The sequence below is a fragment of the Mangifera indica genome, chromosome 10, assembly GCF_011075055.1.
Source record: "Mangifera indica cultivar Alphonso chromosome 10, CATAS_Mindica_2.1, whole genome shotgun sequence".
NCBI classification, from domain to species: Eukaryota; Viridiplantae; Streptophyta; class Magnoliopsida; order Sapindales; family Anacardiaceae; genus Mangifera; species Mangifera indica.
In genome coordinates this window covers 2,112,620-2,139,337 of record NC_058146.1, presented here as the reverse complement: position 1 = coordinate 2,139,337, position 26,718 = coordinate 2,112,620, and the positions used below count along the sequence as shown (strand labels likewise).

The 26,718-nt window shown below is 33.6% G+C and overlaps 6 protein-coding genes across 10 annotated transcripts; 3 read left to right on the top strand and 3 right to left on the bottom strand.

Annotated features, from left to right (window-relative positions):
- The first annotated feature begins 2,173 nt into the window (after nucleotides 1-2,173).
- Nucleotides 2,174-3,691, top strand: LOC123226678 (aquaporin PIP2-7). The gene is made up of 4 exons (XM_044651201.1): nucleotides 2,174-2,632; nucleotides 2,714-3,009; nucleotides 3,093-3,233; nucleotides 3,343-3,691. Exons 1-4 carry the CDS (start codon nucleotides 2,347-2,349, stop codon nucleotides 3,460-3,462), a joined length of 843 nt encoding a protein of 280 aa, XP_044507136.1. The 5' UTR covers nucleotides 2,174-2,346; the 3' UTR covers nucleotides 3,463-3,691.
- A 2,715-nt stretch (nucleotides 3,692-6,406) lies between these two features.
- LOC123227706 (pre-mRNA-splicing factor syf2-like) lies at nucleotides 6,407-9,409 on the bottom strand. The gene is made up of 7 exons (XM_044652820.1): nucleotides 9,392-9,409; nucleotides 9,270-9,343; nucleotides 8,567-8,732; nucleotides 7,857-8,053; nucleotides 7,469-7,709; nucleotides 6,889-7,025; nucleotides 6,407-6,799 (listed from the first exon to the last, which is right to left on the bottom strand). The coding sequence occupies exons 3-7, from the start codon at nucleotides 8,688-8,690 to the stop codon at nucleotides 6,572-6,574; spliced, it is 927 nt and encodes a 308-aa protein (XP_044508755.1). The 5' UTR covers nucleotides 8,691-8,732; nucleotides 9,270-9,343; nucleotides 9,392-9,409; the 3' UTR covers nucleotides 6,407-6,571.
- A 960-nt stretch (nucleotides 9,410-10,369) lies between these two features.
- On the bottom strand, nucleotides 10,370-14,405 carry LOC123227705. 4 transcript variants are annotated; one of them, XM_044652816.1, is made up of 5 exons: nucleotides 14,285-14,405; nucleotides 13,662-13,807; nucleotides 12,575-12,733; nucleotides 11,557-11,816; nucleotides 10,370-11,464 (listed from the first exon to the last, which is right to left on the bottom strand). In XM_044652816.1, the coding sequence occupies exons 2-5, from the start codon at nucleotides 13,783-13,785 to the stop codon at nucleotides 10,664-10,666; spliced, it is 1,344 nt and encodes a 447-aa protein (XP_044508751.1). In that variant the 5' UTR covers nucleotides 13,786-13,807; nucleotides 14,285-14,405; the 3' UTR covers nucleotides 10,370-10,663. The 4 variants fall into 4 exon arrangements, with proteins under 4 accessions (XP_044508751.1, XP_044508754.1, XP_044508753.1 ...); XM_044652819.1 differs by having other exon boundaries at nucleotides 10,370-11,461; nucleotides 14,285-14,404; XM_044652818.1 differs by lacking the exon at nucleotides 14,285-14,405 and adding an exon at nucleotides 14,213-14,268.
- Nucleotides 14,406-18,967: 4,562 nt separating this feature from the next.
- LOC123227702 (transcription factor ABORTED MICROSPORES-like) lies at nucleotides 18,968-21,867 on the top strand. Of its 2 annotated transcripts, XM_044652812.1 has the most exons (8): nucleotides 18,969-19,408; nucleotides 19,501-19,698; nucleotides 19,772-19,853; nucleotides 19,928-19,996; nucleotides 20,084-20,794; nucleotides 20,893-21,189; nucleotides 21,287-21,463; nucleotides 21,554-21,867. In XM_044652812.1, exons 1-8 carry the CDS (start codon nucleotides 19,311-19,313, stop codon nucleotides 21,758-21,760), a joined length of 1,839 nt encoding a protein of 612 aa, XP_044508747.1. In that variant the 5' UTR covers nucleotides 18,969-19,310; the 3' UTR covers nucleotides 21,761-21,867. The 2 variants fall into 2 exon arrangements, with proteins under 2 accessions (XP_044508748.1, XP_044508747.1); XM_044652813.1 differs by lacking the exon at nucleotides 19,928-19,996 and having other exon boundaries at nucleotides 18,968-19,408.
- On the bottom strand, nucleotides 21,822-22,684 carry LOC123227703 (basic blue protein-like). Its single transcript, XM_044652814.1, has 2 exons — nucleotides 22,369-22,684; nucleotides 21,822-22,263 (listed from the first exon to the last, which is right to left on the bottom strand). The coding sequence occupies exons 1-2, from the start codon at nucleotides 22,556-22,558 to the stop codon at nucleotides 21,908-21,910; spliced, it is 546 nt and encodes a 181-aa protein (XP_044508749.1). The 5' UTR covers nucleotides 22,559-22,684; the 3' UTR covers nucleotides 21,822-21,907.
- Nucleotides 22,685-25,130: 2,446 nt separating this feature from the next.
- Nucleotides 25,131-25,906, top strand: LOC123227704. Its single transcript, XM_044652815.1, has one exon. It carries the CDS (start codon nucleotides 25,234-25,236, stop codon nucleotides 25,639-25,641), a length of 408 nt encoding a protein of 135 aa, XP_044508750.1. The 5' UTR covers nucleotides 25,131-25,233; the 3' UTR covers nucleotides 25,642-25,906.
- Nucleotides 25,907-26,718: the final 812 nt, after the last annotated feature.

Genomic DNA, 26,718 nt, shown 5'->3' with positions numbered 1-26,718 from the left:
TCCGGGTTTGTTTGAATGAGTTCATTTCCAAGTTTAAGCAAACTTGGTTAATTGTGGATTGTAATGCTTTACAAATTATCTAATCTTTGCATTATCATAATGACATTTTAATGTGCTAAATCAACTATTAAAAAAAAAAAAAAAGAAATTATAGATCATCAGCAATCATGTAGACAGCTACGATAGAGTTCTGCCAATGCTTCGGCTGCACAAAGCTTTGCAACAAGATCATTCTTGGCTTCCTCTAAGTCTCAATTTGCGAGACTCGTTTTCCTGATCTTCCAAACGAGCTTTGTAAAATTTGGCTTCAGATAATTCACTGACAAGGTCACCTTCCAACCGCACTTGAAGGCCAAGTGACTGTTTCTCACCCAAGGTATGAAACAAGCTTTTTGTTAGGATGATGTCTGTCTGTCTCCATGAAAACTTTCAATGAAGATAAAGATGATGAAATTGAGTGGGCTCGTGAAGTCTTTTTGAGCCCAAAAATTGTTTCCACAAGCAAAATATGTTTCATACCACAATGACCACATTCATGTATAGAGGAGTCAACTTGATGAATCCAATTCAATTATAAGATTCACAGGTTTACTAGACGTTTGGGTAAACAAGCATGGGGAACCTCCCGGCCTTCAGTCCGAACCTGAGCCTGCTGCCGCCTGCCATGTTTGTACTTGTATGGGAGAAGACAGTGAACTTAATCTTCATTCAAGGCACTCTGATAAACTAACTTGGATATACGATCTCAGTATTTGTCTTCTCCTATCTCGCTGGACACGTTTCTTACTGCATGGCTTTATAATAATACTTTATGTGGCACAGACAACATGAATGAATTTGTAACCGTGACATCTCATAATTGGCATTTCATTTTAATTGTTTATTTTCTTTTTCCTTTTATTTTACTTCCACTTTGACATCTTCTTCATCAAATTACAAACCACATAAAATTCTACCAAAATCAGTTGCATTTTCATTCAAGCTTTTAAGGTGGGGACAGTATGCTTTGGATATAGATGAAGAAGGGAAGGGATAAGGCCAAATAATTAAACTAGAAGACACAATTGGAAGATCATTCTATCTAATAAATAACTGTCTATTTCACTCGCTTTCTTCATTAACCCTTTCTCCAATCTTTATTTCATGCAATATTTGAAAGAGAGATAAAATCATATAAATTCTTGTACTTACAATTATGATTCTTTTTTTCAATTGTGAAGGAAATTAACCCAGCAAAAACAAACTGGGAAGGATGAATGATAGCAGAAACATGATGAAGATGAAGTTGGAGCTGGAGATAGACACAGACAGAGAGACAAACAGAGAATGGAGATGGAGAATATTGCCGGAAAAAGTTAGAGCGGGAGAAAAGAAAGAAAAGACAAGACGTAACGGTTGTGTCATATGAGCATGAATAGTTAGGTTGCCTGCCATGCCAGGCTGACATTTTCGACTGATTAGTCTTTCACATGGTCTCGCTGTATTCTTCCTCTATCTCTTGGTCCCATTTCTCCTCTTTTAATTTCTACCATTTTTCATTTTTGTTTTGAGCCTTATCCTAAAGTTAGATCAAAAGTGTAAATGCGGTGCATGCATTACTCTCGTATTATGATGGATGCATTATTCATTGTTTAATCAAAGTGTATATGGTTAATACATTAGAGATGAATCATGGATGTCCATATGTTTTCAGGGACAATTTGGTGTCTTCATCTCTGTAAACACATCAACATCCACGATTTTTATGGTGGCCGATCGTGAATGGATGAAACATTTTATCTATCACTATTTTTGTGACCTTAGACAAAGATAATAGATTGGAGAAGATGAAAAGAAGTCATCGTTGGATGTTGGCCATTGGAAAAGATAGGTTGAAAATGAAACTATAGGAAAAATGTAAATTTTTAAAGTTTAATCTTAATAGAAATTATAAATTTTTTAAATTGAAGAAAAAAATGAGATAAAGTTTTATTATTTTTAATATATTAAAATTAAATAATAATTTCACCTTTAAAATTAATTAATTATATTAATTTTAATAATTTATAAATTTTAATTTTTAATATTTAGTAAATACTAATTTCGGGTTTTAACAAACCTAACGTGGGAATAAGTCTTTTGGCCTAATTTCATTTACTTACAACTTTTTAAATAATATTTTAATTTCAAGAATGCCCTTTGCTTTGCTCACCCACAAATGCACCTTATACTACATTAAAAACAGGAGTGACCTTAGCAAGACACACAGATACACTTCCCAAGAGAAAGAAGGAAGCTTTCAAGTAACAAAACTAGAGCTTTCGAGGGCTCCTCCTACTGTAGAGATTATCTAAGAACCCAAAAACAATGTCCAAGGAAGTGAGTGAAGAAGGGCAAACTCACCATACAAAGGACTATGTGGATCCACCACCAGCTCCTCTCCTTGACCCTAGTGAGATCAAGCTCTGGTCTTTCTACAGAGCTCTTATCGCTGAGTTTGTCGCTACTCTCCTCTTCCTTTACATCACCGTCGCCACTGTTATTGGCCACAAGAAACAACATGACGCCTGTGATGGTGTTGGCCTTTTGGGTATTGCATGGGCCTTTGGTGGCATGATCTTCGTCCTTGTTTACTGCACTGCCGGTATTTCTGGTGAGAATTCATCTGAGTTTATGTGAAGTTTGGACTTTTTTGGAGGTTTCTCAATGTTTTTTTTTTTTTTTTGGGTTTCAGGTGGTCACATTAACCCTGCAGTTACATTTGGGCTGTTCTTGGCGAGGAAGGTGTCTCTAATCAGGGCTTTGGCCTACATAATCGCTCAGTGCTTGGGAGCCATTTGCGGGGTTGGGTTGGTGAAGGCTTTTATGAAGCACGAATACAACTCTCTGGGCGGTGGTGCAAACACTGTGGCTCCCGGCTACAGCAAGGGCACCGCTTTAGGCGCTGAGATTATTGGCACCTTTGTGCTCGTCTACACCGTCTTCTCCGCCACTGATCCCAAAAGAAGCGCCCGTGACTCTCACGTTCCTGTATGCCCTCTCCCTCTGCACTTCTCCACCGAAGTTTTTTTTTTTTTTAATTGTTTAATTATGTTGGTGTTTTACAATTGCAGGTTTTGGCTCCTCTTCCAATTGGGTTCGCTGTGTTCATGGTTCACTTGGCCACAATCCCCATCACTGGAACTGGCATCAACCCGGCTAGGAGCTTCGGTGCTGCTGTTATTTATAACAACGAGAAAGCCTGGGATGACCAAGTAAGCATTTTTAACCATCTGATACAAACATTTTGTCGTTCTTCTTTAAAAAGCAGGCGATTTTTCTGAGATTTTGACAAGTTGATATGATTGAATGTGATGGGGGCAGTGGATTTTCTGGGTTGGACCTTTTGTTGGAGCACTGGCTGCGGCGGCATACCACCAGTACATTCTGAGAGCAGCTGCTATCAAGGCTTTGGGATCATTCCGCAGCAACCCTACCAACTGAGACAACAAATTCAAAACCCCACCAAAAAAGCTTTCTTTTTCTTGTCTATTTGTTGGTTACTTTGTGTGAATGACTGAGAGAGGATTATTGATTATGTGTCTTTATTTGTGTTCTTTTATTTATAATTTAATCTTTGATTGTAGTTTGTCTCTGTGAATCATTGTTGATGAGTAGTGGTGGACTGGTGTTGTTTCTTCTTTCTAATCATGTTCTTCTTTTGTTAGGTTAATTTTTATTTCTCTCTCTCACTCTCCTCTCCTGCATCTAAACCTTATCTTAATTCAAGCCTGTAAATGACAAACACACTTAAGCTTTAAGTCTCTGGTTTTAGCTTTCAACTTCTTTTGTTTTTACCTTAAGTTAAAAGAGAGAATTACCGCATTCTCACCCAGGATTGTCTTAATGATATTTTTTTCATCCTTCAATTTAAAAAAATTTAATTTCTCACTCTACGTATTATTATTTCTTCTAAAATATATCCGAAATATTCTATTTTCAATTGGAAAAATTAAACTCTAATCTACACTATTCCATGTGGTTGGAATATTATGTCCAAGTATAACTTCTATCATAATGCACTCGGCCAAATTACAATTTTTTATAAATTATAAATTTTATTTTTTGAATTATTAACCTAAAATTAATGTAAATCAAGGGAGGAAAAAATATTTAACAAAAATTTGTAGAGCAAATGTTAGAGACGACAATTTCGATCTAAATTTAAGGGTTTTACCCTAATGGGGAGGAAATTTTTAGATAAAAAAGGGAAAGGAGACAGAGACATGGATGAAAAAAATTTTTGCAATCGAGTACGAGGATATATGTGCCCTCTCCCCACTTAGGTCTCGTCTATTTATATTAATATATTTATTTAAAATATTAAAATACCTTTATAGTTTTTAATTATTCATGTTTTTCAAATTTATTTAAGTTTTTGTTACATATATTAAAATGGTTAATATATAATATTTGTGACATCTAAAATAATAAATTGATTTTAGTTTTACTTAATTAGTTATTTTATATATTTATGTTATATTTAAAAAATATAAAGAGATTTTTCTTCGCAGAAAAAAGACAAAGAATCTTGATCATCTTTGTAAAAGAGATAAATCAGAAACAAGGATTGATACCCACTATGAGTTGAGAGCGAGGACGGGGATTGCAATCTCCTCTTTATATTTCCCCATTGTCATCCCTAGGTTGTTCAATACATATTACAAAGATAGAATTAGCAACTATGGTATTAGGGCTGGATTCGAGCCGAGTCAGCTCGAGCTCAGGCTCGGCTTGGCTCGGTTCGAGCCTGAAACGAGCCAGACTCTGCTCAGCTCGATCGAGCTCGAGCTGGCTCGACTTGGCAGGGCAGATTTTTTTAAAAATTTTTAAAAAATTTTTTAAAATTTTTTTATACAAAATGACGTCGTTTTGATCTATATATATACACAAAACGATGTCGTTTTGATATAAAAAATGAACCAAACCAAGCCAAAAACGAGCCATCCCTAAATAAAGCGAGCCGAGCCCGAGCTGGCTGCGAGCCGAGCTCGGCTCAGCTCGAATCCAGCCCTATATGGTATGCTAGTTAATAGATTTTATTAACAAAATCTATCAGATAAGAAAACTGATTTTCTAAATTTATTGCATGCTAGTTGGATATTTGGAGACGGGGCACCCAGAAGGAACAATGATGCTTTCACTATGCGAATTGATATGAAAACTAGAGTACATTATTTTGGTGCCCTAACTGACAAACCTCTTTTGCTACACCAGAAAGTTAGCCAGGGGCTAAAACAGCCGGAACCTGCCAGCTCTGCAACTGCCACATGGCATAATAAATGGGGTACTACAATGAAATGGCATCACATGGGTGTGGGTCAAGTCATGGCTAAGAGAGGTTGATGATGGGTCTTGGAAACGCAAACTTATAAAATAATCACCAACAGTTAAACCCTACACAAAAAGCCAAAGAAAGAAAAAAAAAGACAAGTGATTTTCACCTTTACAGAGTAGGGGAGGGAGGAATCATGCCATGGGTTCACTGCTTTTAACAATCCAAAAGTAAATTGCCAGCAGTGAAGAGTCTTTACAACGGTTTTATCAGAGAGAGAGAGAGAGAGAGAGAAAGAGAGAAGTGTGGTCCTCACGGGTCAAGATCAGACTGACACTCCACCACAAACACGACCAGGGCTCTGATTTGATCCATTGCCATTATCCTGACCAATTTGCTAAAAATATGTGATGTGTGGTCCTAATTATTCAACAAGCATTCTTATAGGGCACATAGAAGGAGAATTTTCTGCCTTAACAACCATTATCATCATGAATGTTTGGTATTACCAAACACAGGATGCCAACCTGCAAATTGAAAAATCCCTTTCCGCTTTCTTGGATTGCTAAAGTCACAACACCCTCTAGAGGCTCCAACAGGGTTCTTCTTGGGTATAGGGGAAGAAATGATGAACAAAGAATTTGAAGAGCTCATTTTAGCAATAAACCCAATCAATTAGCACACGAGTCTGAAGAAATGAACTTTTTGAATCCTATGATTCCCTTGACTAATTTTTCCTTTACAAATGACAGTTTTACACTGAAACTAATCAGAAACATTTTATAGTAAAAACGGCTACCAAAGATATTTGCGTTATCATAAGGCACAACATTCTCTTCAAGATACAATACCAACCTGAAAAACACAAGTTATTCTGTATATAGTTCATTGTCGATTTCTGATACTATATTATGGAAAAGACAAATAGATTTGCAGTCAATCAGTTTATAGTAATTATAACATCTGAAATCAGCATAACACTATGATGAATGAAGGTTATGAGACACCTGATTTCTTGGACAATAGCCGATGACTGTACCACATATTGTTAAATTAAACTAGTGATCAGAATCTAACTTTGTCACAACTTGTGTTCTAAAATTACGTTATAGCTAGAGAAAAACAGACAATGGATTAGTGAAAGTAATGAGAACATTACAACAGAAATTTACAGTTTTATTCTTATCATGCATCTTCACACTTCAATAAAATGGAACCAGAAAAGTTATACATGTCTCTGACAATAAAATCATCTGGCATTTCAGACGACCAAGTACCTTAGTCAGGCAGGGCAGTTCCTCGTTCAAGATTGTTTTTTATCTCCAGTGTGTATTTACCAAATGCTCGCTCTATCTTCTTGTTGAAATGCTCGTTACGGTCATTAATTGAGTCAATGTCTTTCTCTTCATGGAACCTCCTCCTCCTGCTAAAGGACTTCCTTTTCTCCTCCCGGTCCTTGAGTTCTTTCACCATCCTCTCAACTTTATCCTCAGAGACCTTTGGAGCCTACACAAGATGAATGGAAGATTCATGAATAAAACCTCGTGAATATAACCCAATCTACCAAAAAGAAAATTTTCTCAACAAAACTGTACCTTCCCATATTGGAGGCTTGAAGCATCCCGGTAGAACTCTGGATCAGCTTCTTTTAGTCTGTTATATTCCTCTAGATCAACCTCAACGTTCTTTGTCCGTTTCTTATAAGCATTGTACAACGTCTTCTGATTGAAAACTTTCAAAGGAATAACTTCATACTTAGAACAAAAACTTTATTCCACCTTTTAAAATTCAGATCTTCAAATACAACATTAAGATGGTACACTTATTTGCAAGTACAAAAGTCAGCTAACCCAAGCAAGAGAGAAGAACAGAAATAACACTTTACTTTGTTTTGAAAAGTCATACAGTACTAATAACTAACGAGCACTGGAATTTCAGGATTGAATTCCTAAGATAGCATTTCCAGAATGTTGCACCCAACTCACCAAGGAAAATGTTTTGATGCATATTTTCAATCTAATGTATGTATGTAACAATGTTTCTGATTACAACACATCAGACAAACAAGTGTATGTATAAGCATGTAAATGCATACAACAGGACATGGACATAGTAGAAAGAAGTAAAAGCAAACATCAGAAAAATGTAAAAAGTTAAAAAGTAAAATCATAGTACCATCCCAACCAAATGGTGCAGGATCCTTCTCCCATTTCTTATATTTTGCCTCTGCTGCATCTTGTGTGTCTAGCATATATGCCTTTGTCATATCCAAACCATTTGCATCTAGAAGTTTGCCTATCTTTTTCTTCCTCTCCTCAAGCCATTTTTGTTTAGAGATGCCCCTAGATTCCTGAGGTGATTCCACTCTTTTCTTTTCAGCAACCATTGCTGTTTGATTTGCTTTTCTTGCCTCGTTCTGTAACAATAAAACAGCCACCATTGATTACAAATTAACTTAATAGTGACAATTAAGATAGCAGAACAGGACAGTTCAATTTTTGGATTACCAATCAATTTTTTAAAAAAATTATGACTAATAATTATTGATTAAACGAAAACCTACCATCTTAAGCCTCAACTCGAACAACTTTTTCTGTCTTCCTGTAAGCTTTGTAATGTCTCCCAAATTCTCTTCAGCTGGTTGGTCATGATCACTATCTGAACGTTCCTCAAAATTTGGTTGTTCCACATTATAATCTTCAATCACATCAGGAGCAGATGTGCTGGATTGACCACAGCCACCACTGACTGGCACAACTTCTGAAATAGTGTTAACTATAAGGTTTATGCATGGAATTAGAATAATTGAATATATCCTAGAACTATCAATACTTCCACCCTCTGGTATTCATTTAAAGAACAAAAACGAAAAGAAATAGAATGATGTTTTAGATGTATGCATAGAGTCATAGTTAAGAAAAGAGAAAACTTGGATTTAAGGAGTAACTAATGTGAGCCCAACATTTGGAATACTTGAGTCCGAAATAAGATGAAACCTTAAAAAAATAATAATCAGATAAATGAACTGTTCATGAATATTTTGAGGATGAATATAGGCTTTTTTCAATCCTATGTTTTATAGTTTTGCTGGAAAACAAGCAGTAAAAATTAAGCAGTTATACTATCTCAGAAACAATTGTGATCTTCCAGCCACAGGATCGACCAACCAACACACACATCACAAATACATACTAATAGGAACAATATCACTTCCAAACTGGAAACAAGGATTGTTAGTTCAAATGACGCACAAACAAAACTCAACCAATATACCTGTTTCTTTTTTACCCATTTGCACCTTTGCTTCAGCAATTTTTCTGAAGCAATATTCCACACATTCATGGTATGGATTTGATGCATTAATACAGTCCGGGTGAACTCTTCTTTCTTCCTCCATCTTTTGCACTAACTTCACCTATTTCTATAGAACTCAAATTGCCTGAACAACACAATACGGTGAAGAAATTAAACTTCCATCAATAATATTCAGTGATCAAAACCTCACAAAAATCGCATTCATGTACGAAATGATTTTATGTCAAGGGCATATACCCTTAAAGCATTCACATCCTAGCTATAACTTTTGTGATCTAATTTCATTTTTTTTTTTTTTTCTAAATCTCAATTTACAGTCTGAAAATCAACTAAAAGTTATACCATACAAACTAAAAATACATAATAAGATGAGATTACTTAAGAATTTCATCTAACAGATACAAAAATCAACAATCCAACAAATAGGTATTATCGCGTAGACCTAAAATTTGATAACAAAATGATATGATATGTGCCACTCAATTCTTAAATCACGAGTCACAAGCAGTTCACACGACTAAAATTTTTATTATTCCCTCAAAAACAAAAAAAAACAAAAAGTAAAAAATTCAGTATCTTTATTTCCCCTCAAGTTTCTACGCAACCAAACAATGATAACAGCAATTTGAAACTGAAAATCGAATTGATAAAGGAGACTTACCTGCGCTTTCGATTCTCAGCTCAATCTCGAGGGTTTTTTTTGGGTAAAGGGATAATAGGAAGGAAAATTATAGAGTAGAGCGCGAATAAGAAACTGACTTGGAGACGCCCCTTCGTGATGGTACAGAAACCGGTTCAGATCCGAGTCCGTGAAGCTGTATTTTTTTTTTTTAAATTTTAGATTTAATTATTAAAAATAAGTAATATAAACATAAATATATCGGGATCAGAATGTGACCGTTGATTTGAAAACTTTCCATTATATACTACCTACTACTCTATCATCTTATATTTATTTATTATTCAAATGAATCATTAAAAGAATTTATAATATAAATGGGTACATTAGACAAAAATAAATTATAAACAACAAAAGAATATATAGTTTCAACTAATGTTTCCGATGTCTAACCAGACATTGACTTAATGAAATGGATAGTTTAATTTAACTGTTTGATAGATCAGTCAATAGTTTAAAAATAATATTAAAATAATTTTTAATATTAATTATTAAATATATAGTTTGAATTATTTTAATATAAAAATAAATACAATTATATATACAAATAAATATTATTAATTTATCTGTACAATCTATGTCAAACATATAATTAAGAGCAATATTAACACAAATATGTACACACTCATACATATCATCACATAATTAGTGATTGTTTTATTCTAAATTTAGAATCATCCAATCAAATGATGAGATATATAAATATGTATATATTTGTGTATCTAAAGTAAATACATATAGTTTTATTATATAATTAAATGATGTAATTATTTACTTTTCTTTTTTTTGTAAATTTTGTTTGTAAATACACTTTATAAAATAAATTCAGTTTGATGATATATATATATTCAAGTCTTTCTAATGATTTTTTTTAAATTTGATTTTGTTTTGTAAAATAGATTAAACTTAATATTTTATCTGTTTAAACCATTCAATTCAATCCAATCTAACTCCAAATACGGTTAAGCAAATTATTAATTGTTTTCCTTGGCGGTTGACAATCAAACCTGTTAGACTAACTGGTCCAATCTTGTTTTTAAAACCATGGTTTCAACTATTGGGTTGATCACTTTGCATTCATCTCTTCAATTTCAAGCATTATACTATAACAGGTACCTTGAACTCATATACATTTTAGCATTCTTTAAAAGCACTGGAAATCCCAAGAATGCAGACCTAACATAGCAGAAGCAGATGCTAACAGCAACAATGGCACACCCTTAAGACGCTCAAATTTATACAATGTCAACTCAAAATACTCACTATATTTTGCCAACCCTATTTTAGTACCAGTGAAGTCAAAGTCAATTACATAGCTTATTGCTTCAGACTACTAGTACCAAACAAGAGGAACAACCAATGAGTTACAATGATTATTAGAAGTTCTTGTTCTGCAGATAATCTGCCAGGGACTTTCTTTTGAACTTTTCGACTTTGGACCTTGTAGATTCGATGGTTTTTTCTAGCTCAGCAGATTCAGATTCGAGCTCCAGCAAGTGGGTTTTTGTTTCAGCAACTCCAGCCTTGGCAGCTTCGTATTCTTCTTCCTTGAGAGCTAAATCTTTCATCTGGGATTCCAGTTCTTTCCTTGTTGAGACCAAGAGATTATCACAGGTAACTTTGGCTCTTTCAATAGTTTCATGCCGAGCAGTAAGTTCAATGGCTTCTGAGATATCGTTGAGGATATTGCGCAGCCAATCAACATCAATTTGTGCAGATTCGACATCTTTAACAACAGCTAACATTTCTTTGACTTTCGCTTTGGTAATCTGCATGAAAGAAGTTGCTTGCAGTTCTTGAACCACTGCACAAAGGCATTCTAAATAGTAAGCACGCATGGAATTTGATTTTAATTGACAGTTTGCTGCTATATCTCCATATCTGTCCAAGATTGTCTGCAAAATGGAAGAAACACTTGCTTTCACGTGGTATTTTCCAACCGAGACACAGGAATCTGAAATTACAGATTCTGCATCATCATCATCACTGTCTTTTTCAACATCATTGATGTCTAAGAAACCAAAATTCCTAGACTCAACAGTTGATCTAGCGATGTCCTCTCCAATGTCTCCAGCCTGTGGGGAGGCTTGACGCTTCTGATAGTATTCTTGTGTTGCTGGTAATTCATCATCTGCAGGAACAATCTCCTTTGGAGGATCTTTGGATCTACTATTCTGCCAGAGAAGGGGATCCAGATGAGTCAAATGGATAAGAATAACAGATTATTGAGCCAACATAAAATGACAGTAAGTGAGAGAAGGATAAGCACCATCATGATATTCCCAGATGGAGGTATTGATTGAGTGGATTTATCTTGCTCCTCGCTGAAAGAATTATCTTGAGGATAAATTTCAGAAGAATATTGTTCAGAAGGAAAGGACTGATATTTCTCTGAGTCGGCCTTTTTTTTAGGATTATGTTTAGGTTGAGTGTTTCTAGCATCAGGATCGATACTTCCAAAAGAGACGTCTCGAGGAGAATTTGGTTGACTTGCATAAGCTTTCTTTTTCCTGCCAAAGCTCCAGGACCCTGCAATATGAAATGGACCATGTTAGAAGACACGCATCAAAGAGGTGATGCACTGTGCATTGATATATATCCTCCTTGAGGCCGACTCTGCAATTTCGTCAATCAGGAAAAATAGATGCAATTATCTGCACCCTGGGTTTCTGAAATACATATAGTTTAATTAAACTAATACTTTCACTCTGCTTATAGCAGAAAGAGATTCCAGCATACAATCTATATACCCACTTAATTTAAATGGCGTCCTAATACCTGAAACTGTTTAAGACTTCTAGGGAAAGCTTATCTATTGTTCTAATTTTCAGGGCCACAGTATTTTTACCCAAAACTCCCTCAACCTTCCCAACACATTGAAAAAGCTATAAACTATGTGCTACTTCTGGACCATACAACCTTGCTATCTTGGAAACACGTGGAATATGATATCCCAAATAGGTTGAAAAAATGAGATTTGAATCCTTGACCTCTTGGTTGAAACCAAGGGCTTTACCTCTGAGGTTTATACTTTTGGTGCAACCATGGACATAGAATTGATAAGAGGGTACTTTTGCTGCTGACAAAATAATCATTTCTCCTAAAACTTACTCTTTGTTCAGACTACCAGAGGGCAAATCAAAATTACGCATTAGCAAATATCCATCATTTTCTTGAGATCAATAGAAGAAGAAGAGATAAAGTAAAAAAATCAAGATCAAAATTATTTCAAAGAGTCAGATGAGAAACAAAATAAAAAAGAGCGAGGGAAAAAAAAAAAAAGAGACCTGGTTCTTTTTTAACCCCCAGAAGCTCGCCATTTCTGTTCATGCAATAGTCAGCACATTCGTGGTAAGGATTAGACGCTTTAGCACAATCTGGATGCACTTTTCTCCGTTCATCCTTCTTTTTGGTCACAGCAACTTCTTTTATACCATTGTCTTTATCTAAAAGAAAGGGAAAATTTCAAACACTTTTTAATCCAATATTATTATCACTACTGTTCCCATATATTTTAATTGTCATATGCAATTAAGCTAGCAAAATTTTTGAATGAGACTTAACAACAGATCAAGATGACCAAAACTTAGATGAAACCTACCCGACAATTCACATCAATAATCATCCTTCAAGAATGATTCATCTCAAAAATCTGTGAACCAAAATTAGGTAAGAGTTTCACCTAGAGTTTCTTTCAGGTATAACAAAAAAGAGCTGGATGAGTGTAAATCATCCAAATGCATTAGAATCACAGGAACAATGGAAGCTTATGGAAGGCTGCCCCAAGGGTTTGGACGTTTTACAAAACTTAGATGTACACCAAGTATACACTCATCAATGTTAGAAGAACAACAAAAAAAAAAACGTAAAAAGCATAAACATTGCAGCTAGTCAAAAACAAAACAGAAATTTCCAAACAAGGGGAACGGAATTCTACCTCCAAAAGTAAAATAATTTCAGCAACATATATGGAAAACAAGAAAATGATAAACTGTAATGTAAATATCCCATAACATGATTTGGAAAATGAACTAAGCATCCATCAAATTCAAACTATTTCCTAAAAATGGGCATCCAGAAACAGAAAGGTTGCTATCTATCTCTATCTTTAGAAGTAGAGTCCAGCAACATGCATATAAAATACTAATTGCATTACCAAGATCTAATATATCAAACAAAACAAAACGTTATATGGAGTATCACTTTCAATGAAACCAATAAATAAAGTTCCGGTAACCAAGGAGGCAGGACTGCCTCATAAAAGCAACAAATCAAAGAAACTTGAAGATAATTAATCAACTGTAATCTCTAGAAAGATAGCACAATCATAGAACATATGAACAAAAAATACCTACAAGAAATAACTATGCTTACCGGACTTCGTTTTTTCCTTCTTTCCCTGTCCCTGAGCAATCTTTTCCAAGCAATACATGCCACACTCATGGTAAGGATTACTAGCGTTCACACAATTTGGGTGAACTCTCCCGTTTTGAGCCATATCCTAGTTGAGTTCGCTCAACCTGCAAATCCAAACAATCATTAAAACAACCTACTTCAAATCAAGAAAAGTTTTTTATCCAGTCACGCAAAATTCCCATATTGTTCAATCCTGAAAGTTCTTTATTTGATTAAAAATTATACTACAAGCAAACACCTTATCTGCCTTTCTTGTAAAATTCACCTTAAACAAGAATCTTCTTGATATAGACTTGAGATTAGATAATCAATATACAACACCGTAAACAATCATTACTTGATGGCTGCACATTTTCACATTCAATTGAGAAAAAATAACATTAAACTGAATTAGGAATAATTAGACCGCTTCAAAACCAAACCTTCTGTAAAATAAAGAGCCTTGAAAGATTAAAAAAAAAATTAAACACCAATCATTCCATCAACCAAAAACACAAACTTAAGCATACCCATGAAAACAAAATTACATGCAACAGTAGAGCACAAAGAAAGAAGAGGAATCGAGAAAAAGAAAAGCTTACCCAGATAAGCTTTGTGAAAGAGTTCCTTGAGAGAATGGTAATTATCCTTTTTAAGTTTTTCAATTAGGAAGGTGTGCTGGCGTGCTGTATTTTTCAAGAGGGGGCATTTAATTGACCAAACACACTACTATTGCATTCATTTGTCCTTAAATTGAGTTCTTGGAATGTTCCCATGTATTGACAGTTGGTCGCCTTTGAAAAAGCAAATCTTTGAGTTAGTTTAATGGTCATAAACCTGTGACTGCGATTGACAAGTTAACCCCACGCTCACAAATTAGACGAGAAGATGACCCGTTCACTCGTTATTAAAACATGGCAGACGGGAGACCGAGCGTTGTGAGTTCTGAGTTGCCTCGGCTTTTACGGTTTCACCCCGTGTAATTTCTTTGATCCCTCTGGATTCATAAATGTACGTCACCTCCCCAATGTTTATGTCACTTGGTTTTGACTTGTAGATTGCCCTTTGAAAAAGCTTCTAGAATATTTATATAAACCAAATTTTAAGAATAACTGGAAAATAAATAACAAAAGTCGCATTATAACACTTTACTTTGTTTACAAATGCTCTAAATAATTCACGTGTTAAGACTTTTTAAGCGTGTGTTAATAATTTTAATAATCAAATTTTGTTCTCACCATTAAAAATTAATATAAAAATAAAAAATAAATAAAATAATTACAATTATACAAAAATATAATAATAAATAATACGAAAAATTTTAACAATTATTGATACTTACTATTCAATATTTTTTAATCTATTTATGATAAATTCTACGAAAGTAATATGTTGTAAACATTTGGGTCATTTGAGTCAATTTAAGCTATTTTCATGTCAATTTAAATATGATCTAATTCAGTTTTGAGTCATATTAGATTTATCCGAATTAAATTTCATGTTAAAAAAACTTAATCATAATCTAATTTCTTTTATGTTATGTTATAATAGATTAACAAATCATATTAAAAATTATGAGTTTTATGTTATTTAAATAAAAAATAATATTATATGTATATATTTTTTTTATATATTTAAGTATATAAATAATATATTTTAATATGATCAAGTATTATTTTATTTTTAATTTAAAATTATTTAATTTTATAATATTATAAATCAAAAGTTTACGCAAAGTTTTATTGCCAAATAAACAGTCTCATCACCACTTTAGGTCAAAAAAAAAGTGTTGTGAGGTTATTTTTTAAATATAAGGGTCCCTTTTGAAATTGACAGTTGTGTAAATCCAGCTTTACCCTTGGATGGCTTTGTCAACGATTGAACTTCTGACAGAAGCTGGTTGGCCGACACGTGGGCCACTTTACTTTTATTTAGTGCTTTCACTTTATTCTCCACCACGTCCATGGTCTGTTAATTGTGAAAAACATGTGCTCCAATTTAATTACCGACTAATGGGAGATTAATTAATTAATTAATTAAAGTTGATATTCAAGCGTGCGTTCAAAATATTCTAGAAAATATATATAAAAAAATAATAGTGGGATTTAACAATGTCAATGTTGCATTGTTGGTATAGGAAAATCTAGAAAATTAAGAATAAATTTATTATTTTAACGTTTTAAATTGGATTTATCATTATTTATAATTATTTTATTAATATGAATTAACAAAAATGATTAAATTTACATTTTAACCATTCTTGCCCTCTTTTTCTTCAAACCATAATGAACCCTAACAACTATTCTCATTTTTGGTGACTTATTTTTTACTAAATTTTTATACTCATTTATGATATTGATATCAACATGTTTAACTTATTCTTGCTTTGATGACCTATCAGACTTGTCAATCTCCCCATTTTTAGTTTGATCTAGTGCTAATTGTAATTTTTGACAATTCATCTCATTGATATCACTTTTTCTCGCTTCATCTAACGTTAATTTCACTATCAGTCATGCTTGAAATATTTTCGATCTTCTTTAATGACATGGATTAATCTCTGTCATATGAATTTATCATTCTCAACAACTTTCGTATCATAATAAGATAGATGATGGTAAAATTCTAGTCAACCGATGACCAAAGTTGCAGAAATTGAATTGCTAAGTTTTTAGATTAATAAAAGGGTTAAAATATTATATTTAGAACATTCAAGTGAGATTGATAAAAGAATTATATAAGTTTGCAGAAATCCTCAATGCAAGCATACAACAGGAATCCCCATTCAAGCATAGAAATATAATTAAAATTAAACCAAAGTTGAGTTGGCAAGGAAGATGGTTAGGTTAGGTTGCAAGGGACCAGTTTGTGAATTGCAAAGTCAATGGTTACATTCATTTGGAGGCATGTTTTATTCATGCATCTCCCCTGCAGATTTATTTCTTAATTTTGTAAGATTTGGCCAATTCAAGTCTATACCCATTTGGCATAAACAAGTGAAGACTAATATTTTTGGTATATAACGTGTCATCACATAATTAAATGTTATTTTATCTTTAATTTAAAATTATTTAATCATATAATATTATATATAAATTTATATTTATTTATATATTTAAAATAAATATATATAATTTTATTACCACAAAATACGGGTTGTTGTGACTAGGGCTGGATTCGAGCTGAGCCGAGCTCGGCTTAGGCTCGGCTCGGTTTTTTAATGGCTGGCTCAAGTTTGGCTCGTTTTCGGTTTCGGCTCGGTAACGGCTCATCTCGGCTCATTTTTCATATCAAAACATACCGTTTTGTGTATATATGGGAATCAAAATGACGTCGTTTTGTATAAAAAAATTTTAAAAAAATATACCGAGCCAACCCGAGCCAGCTCGGGCTCGGCTCAAACTCGATCGAACCGAGCCGAACCGAGCTCGAGCTCGAGCTGGCTCAACTCGAATCCAGCCCTAGTTGTGACAGTTTGTTGCATTGGTGGAGACCAATGCCCGTAAAGAATATGAGACAGCTTTCTAATTCCAACTCAATTCAAATGCATATTTAAGAGGCAGGCCTCGTTAGAGACTTTTGTAAATGGAATTCTCATTTCGTGGCCCAATCAAATTAAACTCCTTTCATTTTCTCTGAAAATTATTTTATCAAGGCCCTTTCTCGCTTTACAATTAGTTAAATAATTAGGTTGGATAACTATTTTCCACCCAAATTTTGGCGAAGTTTGAAAATTTTGTTTATTTACTTGTCAATTACTTTTGTTAATGAAAATTATTTGATTTTATTATAAATTATTGATTTATTTTTTTAATAAAATTACAAAACTACTCCAAATATTCAATATAAATATCAATTATCAATCTATTTTAAATTTTAATGAAATAATAAAAATACCCTTAACTAAAATTTGGCATGATAGTTACACATAAACCAATCTTGAGATATTAATTATTATTCTCAGTTTCATTACTAGTTTTTATCCAATTTTCAAATTCAATTATTACACACGGGGTGTGTACTCCCGTGCACACAAGATTTTAAATTTTACACTGATGATTGAGTTAAATTTTCGTGGTGAATTCGAGATGTCTTTGGATTTGTTATCAATGACTGTTTTTGTTTGGTGAGTTGGGGGGTGTTTGGATTTTATTCTTTGTCCAACTATTTCTTCTTCCAATTGCAATGTGTTTGTTGCTAGCTAAATGTGTGGAGCAATTTCAGTTTGTTGTATCAAATTATTTGATTCAATAATATGATTTACTTCCATTTCTATAGTCTTATCATTGCATCAAAACATTTTACTTATGGTTCTTACCCTTAAAATATAAGCAACGTATCAAACCCGGGTTTTTTTTCGGCATCAAGAAATAAGAAATGAGAAAAAAAAATTACAAACGTGAAGTAGTTACCGTAAAATTAATTTATTTATGTTTTAAGAGATATAAGTGATATTAACGCTATTATATATTATATAAAATGACAAAAATATATTTTCATTATGAAATTAATGTTGAATTTAAACAGATGAATGAAAAATAATAATTTAAAAAGGTAAAATATGATCATCTCATCAGGTGAAAAATAGTCATTCAACCGTATATTTATCACTCACAAAATTTATGATTGATTTGTTTTGGTTTCGTGATCCTCTCAAGCAGTTGAATTTCTTAATGATAATTGTAAATTCAATATGATCAACACTTGCACATTTTCAGAAAGAATTGGATAATATTATCCCTCTTTTTCAGCCTTGTGCTTAGTGGAGGCACTGGATCTTTCATCAACTTGGGAGACAAAGAAACTATATATTTCTTTCCGTTTATTCAATGGTGATTATTTAAATGATATATCATAATATGAGTGGATGGTTTTTAAATAAAAAATACAGTAATATTCAAATAAATGATGATCGATCATTTGGGTAACTCAAAACTTGGTACGGATAGCAATTTTGTTTCATATAATTCTCTTTATAGCATTGCTTGTAAATTTGAGATGCGGAAAAAGATTAATCTGAAAAATGATCGATCATTTGAGTAACTCAAAACTTGATATGGATAGAAATTTTGTTTCGTACAATTCTCTTTATAACATTGCTTGTAAAATTGAGACGCGGAAGAAGATTAATCTGAAAAACAAGAAGGAATGGAAAAAACTTACAGGTAGTTAAGGTTTATACGGCATATTAGGTCATGCAATATGCTCCTGCCATCATTATACAACTCGTATATATATAATATTACATAACAGTCTCTCTTTCTCATGCAAGCACTCTTCTTCACCTACCAAGCTAACCACCATTCTAATTCTTCATATATATAAAACTTCTTTTTACTTCCTCTATCCAAGAATATCCTTTATATATATAATTCGTTTCTTCTTCTAAATCCAGATAACTTCATCACCACAGTGAGCTTTTAATTTCCTCTATTTGCTGACATGGGTTTGCATGGATTTGGATGATCCATGATATATTGTTGCAGTTAACCATTGCTTTCAATCAAGGATCTCTTCTTTTGTTTTTTTTTTCTTATACGTTCTGTCAAATAAAGTGGCTTTTGATGACTTTTCAGTGTACTTCTAGCCCTGGAAGTTTTAGTTTTTTCGTTTTTCGATTAGCTTAAGATGAGAATTGTGCAAAACCTAATGGAGCTTCTGAGGCAACTTGTGGGATTGGAAGGATGGGATTATTGTGTTCTATGGAAACTCAGTGATGATCAAAGGTCTGTTTATATAGTTAAAATAATTTAACTAATTCTCTTCTTTTCTTTTCTGTGGTCTATGTTAATGCATATATGAAGCAATTTTGACTTAGGTTTATTGAGTGGATGGATTGCTGTTGTGCTGGAATTGAGCTGGTCAATGATGCTAAGAACAACATTAATGGCAGAGAAGAACTTCATTTTCCAGTCTCTCCACTTCTTCCTTGTAGGGATGTTCTAATTCAGCATCCAAGAACCAAATCTTGCCAACTTCTTTCTCAACTTCCTTCTTCAATTCCCCTAGACTCTGGGTAAATATTTCTATACATTCATTCATATGCATCAGCTTTTCTTAATTTCTAACTGTTTGAGCTCATTATTCAGGATTAGCCATGCACAGACCTTGATTACAAATCATCCCAGTTGGATAAACTTCTCTAATGCCTCAGATGCTGATATTATGGAGGTATTTATGCCCTTTAATTATGGTTGAATGTACACTTTTCTCCATATAATTACTTCCCTGGCCATGATTTCCAGGAAAGAGTTTGGACTAAGGTTTTGATTCCAGTGGTAGGAGGACTGATTGAACTGTTAGCCACTAAAGAAGTATATATATGCGAAACTCTACTTGTTCAATTTGTTTCAATGGCGTTTCCTTTGCAGTAAAAATGTTATATTTTATGATGATTTCAGGTACCTGAAGATCCATATGTGATTGATTTTATCACAGCTCAGTGCAACATATCAGTGGATCATCAGGAAGCTGCAATGATGAACACAAGCAACATGGATGTGCATGAGATGAACAATGATATCCATTTGGCCTCCCAAATTTCAACAACCTTAGAAAATTTAGATCATCATGAGGTTCCATATGATATCTCCATTGATCGAATTCATCTATGCAGTAGTAGTGCCACAACTTCTCCTATGAACTTCTTGCAGCAATTTAATTTTACTGCCTCAGAAAATAATAAAACCAGAACTTCTGATGTCTCCTTTGAAGGATCCCATCAAGATCACCATCATCATCGCTTCCTTTCTGATGATAAGCAAATGAACCCGTTTCATGCTTCACCACACTATGGGGTTCATCAAGAGATGGATGCACATAACGCAATCAATAATTCAGCATTGCATATGCAGTTCATGGAGGCTAATTTGGCCGATGAGGAGCAGTTTCAAGGGAATGAAAAGGACTCCAACAAGCCGGAGAATGGACGGTCAGATTCAATCTCGGATTGTAGTGATCAGATTGATGATGATGAGGATGATGATGCTAAGTATAGAAGAAGAACAGTCAAGGGACCTCAATCTAAAAACCTTCTAGCTGAGAGGAGAAGAAGAAAGAAACTCAATGATAGGCTTTATGCTCTTCGTGCTTTGGTTCCCAAAATTTCTAAAGTATTAGTTCCTCATTCTTTTCAATTTCATCTTTTATATGCTAACAATAAAGAAACTGTATTAATATTATAGAATGATTCGAGTTTCGATGTTTTCAGTTGGATAGAGCTTCTATCCTGGGGGACGCCATAGAATTTGTGAAGGAGCTGCAGAAGCAAGAAAAAGAGCTTCAAGATGAGCTGGAGGAGCATTCAGATGATGAGGGTGCCAATAACATAGTGAAGCCTGAGAATTCCAGTCAAAGTGGAACAATTCTTGGGGCTAAAACTGAACATGATAAAGCTTCAAACGGGACATTTCATCATGTGGGTGCTGCTTTGGGTAATGGCAATGGTGTTGCTCAATTGCAGAATCAGGACTTAGAAATTACCATTGACAAGACACAACAAATGGAGGTAAATCATATAAAATCATCTTCTTTTCTTTGTTAAATTGAACATTAGATAACTCAGTTTCATTGTATGGATATATAATACAATTGTACATTTGAAGGCGCAAGTTGAAGTGGCTCAATTAGATGGAAAGGAGTTTTTCATTAAGGTTTTCTGCGAACATAAGCCTGGAGGATTTGTGAGATTAATGGAAGCTTTGAATTCATCGGGTCTGGAAGTGACAAATGCAAATGTGACCAGTTTTAGGGGACTTGTTTCTAATGTGTTCAGAGTAGAGGTAAGAATTGTAATCAACACGATATAGTTGGCAAAATCTACTCTTCATTGATATCAATTGTTCTAATTATAATGAACTTCTTGGTGGCAGAAAAGAGATAGCGAGATGCAAGCTGATCATGTGAGGGATTCCTTGCTGGAGCTAACAAGAAACCCATCTAGAGTTTGGCCTCATGAGATGGCAAAAGCTTCAGAAAGCATCAGTGGAATGGGCCACAATCATCTTCATCATCTCGACCAAGAGCACCACCTTCATAATCACCATATAAGTTCCTACCATCACCATCTTCATAATTAAGTCTAATTATATGTATGATTGTCAATAAGGACAGCTTAATACAGAAACACAGTGCTAGAACTTTGATCTTCAATCAATGGACACTGGATTAGCTTTGTTTGTTTCAACACAGAAAGACACTTAATTCTTTGTGAAATCTTCCATCGGTTAATACAATTTGAGTAACAAAACTGCAGATGAAACAAAGAGAAACCCAATTTTCCATCTTTGAAAAGCATGGCTTACAGAAGAATAACCAGTTGGTCCCCCAGATGGTAATGGTGAATCATTTGTGAAATTTGTATAAAAGGAAGAAGCTTCTTTTACATCAACGCCGAACCTCATTCCTCCAAGGCAGTGACCTGCAACATTACAAATAAACCAATACTTCTTCGCCTCTGCGAGCATGACTTGATCGTTTCCAGTATCATATTCACTCAAAACTCCATTGCTGGCATTACAAGATCTATATGTGGCCTCCGTAACTTCATAAACATTATGCTCCCCCTTGTTGTACTTGAAAACTACATAAAATTTCGAAAAAAAAGTCATCCCAAATACAGAAATATTCATCTAGAAACTAATAAACGAGAGTGATGAAGTGAATTATTCTTGTTCAGAGATTATACCAAGAACATCACCGACAGTGAAATTGTACTCATGAGCCCAGGAGTCAAAATTGGTTTCTGTGTTCCACTGCTGCTCATCACCAACTGTATAAACTTCAGACTTGATGCCCTTCAAGAAGGAAAGATTAATCATAAGAAAGAGAGAAACTACTAAACTATGATATGTGAAGATCATCCTATGATATTTCATAGCTTGAAAGAAAGTTTATGGAAGATTTGTATTACTAAAATCCGGGAGTTTGATAGTTTTTACTGGGTGGAGGATGTGTGGAGGTTATTTCTATGCGAAGCAAAGACTCTCAATCAACACATTGCAGGCGGCGGAACCCGGTTGTTGATTAATTAATAAACGCTTGTTTATTATTTCAAAGTAAAACTAGATACAAATCATGATGTTGAGTTGAGATTACTAGGTCACTTAATTAACATTAATGAATTTTTAATTAGCTAAATGACCATAGTTTATTATCCAAGTGGAGCCAAAGTCAGAAATACTGGGTAATGAAAGATAGCCTCTATGTTTCCTAATGGTTTGTCTCCAAAGGCACAAATATATCAGTTGCAATCAACCTATATGTATCAATTTTGAATATTCAATCAGATATTTAGATACTAAATTAAACGTATTTCTGAATACTCAAAGTCTATATATATTTATACAATGGATGGTGGTCAATTTCAAATGAGAAGGAGACCCCAACTCCATATTCCAAAATATTAACTAGAATCATTAATTATATTCAAAATCACAATTAAATAATATAATCTTGACACCTTGCTGATAATTTATATATGGTTGTTTGGAATACAAGTTCACTTTCCAGCCTTAAAGAGGGGAAGGCACATTGATGGATACATGTACTGTCCAAAATGATTGTAGAGAAACTTGAAACAAAAGATATTGGACAATGAATTAAATAGGCATAGGGTCTATAAAATTAGTCAAAAGCAAGGGTTATATGGATATTAATCATCACATGAGATTGGGTATGAATTGTTTCTGTTCTGCATACAAAGGGGGTCTTCAGGTCTTCACTGAAACTGATCCATATTCAAATCAAGAGTTTAATGAAGACAAAGAATTTTTTATAAAAATCACTTCTTGTCAAAGAATATTTGATTTTTATCGAAATGGGTTTAAATGTTGTTAGTATAAAGTGTTTATTACTATTATTTTAATTATTTTTTCTATGATGGTTAAAATATTTATGGTTTAATTTGAGTTTTAGTTTCATGCATGGGTAAAGGATTTATTTTTATGGATTTTGTATTTTTTGAGTAAATATTGATATATTGTTGGTATAAAAATGATTTATGAAAGTTTAGGACAGAGGTGTCGATGGGCTGGTCGGACTGGGCTGGCTCAGGCTCGGCCCATCAGGTTAATGGGTTGGGTTGAATCCAAAGCCCAAACAGTAATAGGCTTTCTCGGTTGGCCCATTAATAGATAAAGGCCCAAGACCTGACCCATATAAAAAATGTGCCTTAAATGGGCCGGGTCAGACTGGGCTTTAAATGAGTCGGTCCGACTTATTTAATCAATATTTTGAAAAAATTTATTTAAAATTTTTAAACACAAATTATTTTTCAATTATTAAAACCGAGGATAGTACTCAGAATATTTTATTTATAATCTCTCACTTATGACGAAGAAATATCGTAGTTACATGATGAAAAATATTATAAATTGTAACATAGTAGAAATAAATTAATTTACATACTGTATAAATTATAAAACATAAATAAATATATACTATGATAATATTCAAATGGATTGAATTCATTTGATACTTGATCCATTTGTAATATTTTGTAATGATAAAATTAAAATAAAAATAAAATTATAAACACAAAGAATTATTATTTGTGAATTCAGATATTTTCTGAAAGAGAATTGATGAGAGAAAATAAAATTGAAAATATAATGAAATAATTGAGATTAAGAGATTTGTAAATGAAAATGAAAATGAAGAAAAATTAAATAGGTTTATATAAAAGAAAAAGAATTAATTAAAAAAAAATGAAGGCTAAGGCTTTTGCCACAAGGTAGAAGGATATACACAAGTCAGAAGTAAGAAAAAAAAATATTTTTAAACAATATTAGGCCTGGCCAGGCCAACCTATAGACTTAATATTAAAACTCGAGGCCCGACCCAATAGGCCTATGGGCCTAACCCAGCACACTATAGTACTGGGTTAGGTTTTCTCGTATCATGTTTTTTTTTTGTGCTTTGTACTAAGCCTTCATTCAGCGTGACCCAATTGACGTGTTTAGTTTAGGATATGTTTTTAGTGTTTGGGTATGACTATTTTCATGTCTTTAAAACTTTCAATTCTGGTAAAATTAGTGTTTGGATAGAGAAAGAAATGAGACAATTAAAGTTTTAAATTATTTTGATTTTTATTTGAGAAATGAGGGAGGGAAATATCAATTTATGAGGTATTTTTGTCATTATACTTTAAAAAAATGATAAATCCGTAATTTATAATTAAATTAATAAAAAATATTAACAAAATTAGATGATAAACGAATATTTGAATTTTTCAAAATGGTAGATATCAAGACTTGAAAATATGTTTTTTGGTCAGAATATTTAAATTATGTATGACATAATATTACTTTATTATTAATTTTAAAATACCCAATTTTATATTTTATATATATAATTTAAATACTTATAATTAAAGTTAAATTAGAAAATTAAAAATAATTAAAGTTAAAAATTAAATGATAATATAAAGTATCACTATAGCGCCGTTATTTCCACTCTTCCGAATCACAGCAACTCTACTCTGCCCTAAAACCCTTAAGCCCTTAACAAAACCACCGCAAAACCCCAGTGCTCATCTCAACAAATTCGATCAATGGCAGGTGTTCGGATCAAAGAGCTATTCAAAAAGTACGGAAAAGTAGCACTTGGAGTCCATTTGTCTGTCTCCGCCGCCTCAATAACGGGCCTCTACATTGCCATCAAAAGCAACGTCGATGTGGAGTCAATCATCGAAACTTGGCACCTCCCTGCATTCTCAAAGAACCCAGGAGAGACTCAAGCACCTCAACCCTCTGATGGGTTTATTTCGACTCATGAAAATACGGGTTTAAATGAGGAGAAGAAGCAGAGGAATCGGACGGCTGAGCTTGTGACATCGTCTGGTGGGGCCCTGGCCTTGGCCTTGTTATGTAACAAAGCGCTTTTTCCTGTTAGGGTTCCGATAACTATCGCGCTTACACCTCCTGTGGCTAGGTTCCTTGCTAGAAGGAAGATCAATTAAAGCAGTGTATGATATTTATGTTTTCGTATCTGCGATTTTGCTTAAACGTTTCTTCTTAGGTTGATTCTGAAGAAGGATAGAGAAGAATTAAGCGTTAAAAATCTTGAAAGTCGAAAGCTTTAAATGGGAAATAAACTTATAATTTTTATATTGCAGTAATTTTTATGGGATTTTTTACATAATTGTGCTGATTTTGTGGGGTAATTTCTTGATAGTAATTGGATCGATTTTTCTGTATAAAGAAGGGATAGTTGTTTATCTTGTACTGCTGGGATCTATGGATGTGGTTTTTTTTTTTTTAAAGCAATATTATGTGTATTCAATTTTGTTATACAATCGTAAACACACCTATAAGTGTATATATATTTGTGTATTCAAAATAGGAACACATAATTTTATTAATTTTTTTTCTTAAATTATAATGTTGTATTGTTGCATTCATAAAAAGATATGAACTTGTGCTTTTTCGCCTGAGTTCATTGAAAATTTTCAATTGATTTGAGCGGGTTACCAGAGATTGCAGGTATTGTAAATTTATGGGTAGTTTCTCCTGAACAAACAAATGATTAAGGTTGTTTTATAAACCTTGAAAAAGCGTGTGTAATTTGTGGACAGGCCACAGATCTGCCTGAGACTGATTGAAATGGCATCAGACCAAATGAATTAAGTGTCACTATTCTGTGCAAGTTGATAGGTTCTCCGGTGTTCTGGGTTCAGTTACGTTGGGTTGACACATGAGTTGCACCTGAATCAGTCTCAGCTGCCAATCTTGCTTTCATTGCCTGGAAAGTTCAGTCAGTAAAATGTTGAAAAGCTTTAATGCCTCAACGGTATGTTTGGGTGATCTTTATGAAAAGCCTACAGCTATTGCCTGTCCTCTATGTATGCAGGCCATTGATATTCAGTATCCATCTCAACAATTACAATGAATAGCAGGTGGGCGAATGCAAGAGGCATCTCTCCCGACTCTGCTGCCTCCCTAAACGGCGTCTACATTGGCATCAAGAATGTCGTCATACCCCCAAAAAACCCAGAAGAGAATCAATCACCAAAACCCACTTGATGGGTTTATTTACC

Bases quoted from the DNA above. Each gene is read 5' to 3' on its own strand.
- LOC123226678 (XM_044651201.1), top strand. From the start codon at position 2,347: ATGTCCAAGGAAGTGAGTGAAGAAGGGCAAACTCACCATACAAAGGAC. The intron at 2,633-2,713 runs GTGAGAATTCAT...TTTGGGTTTCAG, and splicing joins CTGCACTGCCGGTATTTCTG to GTGGTCACATTAACCCTGCA. The intron at 3,234-3,342 runs GTAAGCATTTTT...TGATGGGGGCAG, and splicing joins AGAAAGCCTGGGATGACCAA to TGGATTTTCTGGGTTGGACC.
- LOC123227706 (XM_044652820.1), bottom strand. From the start codon at position 8,690: ATGGAGGAAGAAAGAAGAGTTCACCCGGACTGTATTAATGCATCAAAT. The intron at 8,054-8,566 runs GTATATTGGTTG...ACACTATTTCAG, and splicing joins AATGGGTAAAAAAGAAACAG to AAGTTGTGCCAGTCAGTGGT. The intron at 6,800-6,888 runs GTACAGTTTTGT...CATCTTGTGTAG, and splicing joins CAAGCCTCCAATATGGGAAG to GCTCCAAAGGTCTCTGAGGA.
- LOC123227705 (XM_044652816.1), bottom strand. From the start codon at position 13,785: ATGGCTCAAAACGGGAGAGTTCACCCAAATTGTGTGAACGCTAGTAAT. The intron at 12,734-13,661 runs GTAAGCATAGTT...CCTTTCTTTTAG, and splicing joins GAAGGAAAAAACGAAGTCCG to ATAAAGACAATGGTATAAAA. The intron at 11,817-12,574 runs GTCTCTTTTTTT...TTCATATTGCAG, and splicing joins GGGGGTTAAAAAAGAACCAG to GGTCCTGGAGCTTTGGCAGG.
- LOC123227702 (XM_044652812.1), top strand. From the start codon at position 19,311: ATGAGAATTGTGCAAAACCTAATGGAGCTTCTGAGGCAACTTGTGGGA. The intron at 19,409-19,500 runs GTCTGTTTATAT...ATTTTGACTTAG, and splicing joins AAACTCAGTGATGATCAAAG to GTTTATTGAGTGGATGGATT. The intron at 19,997-20,083 runs GTATATATATGC...TGATGATTTCAG, and splicing joins AACTGTTAGCCACTAAAGAA to GTACCTGAAGATCCATATGT.
- LOC123227703 (XM_044652814.1), bottom strand. From the start codon at position 22,558: ATGAAATATCATAGGATGATCTTCACATATCATAGTTTAGTAGTTTCT. The intron at 22,264-22,368 runs GTATAATCTCTG...AATTTTATGTAG, and splicing joins CACTGTCGGTGATGTTCTTG to TTTTCAAGTACAACAAGGGG.
- LOC123227704 (XM_044652815.1), top strand. From the start codon at position 25,234: ATGGCAGGTGTTCGGATCAAAGAGCTATTCAAAAAGTACGGAAAAGTA.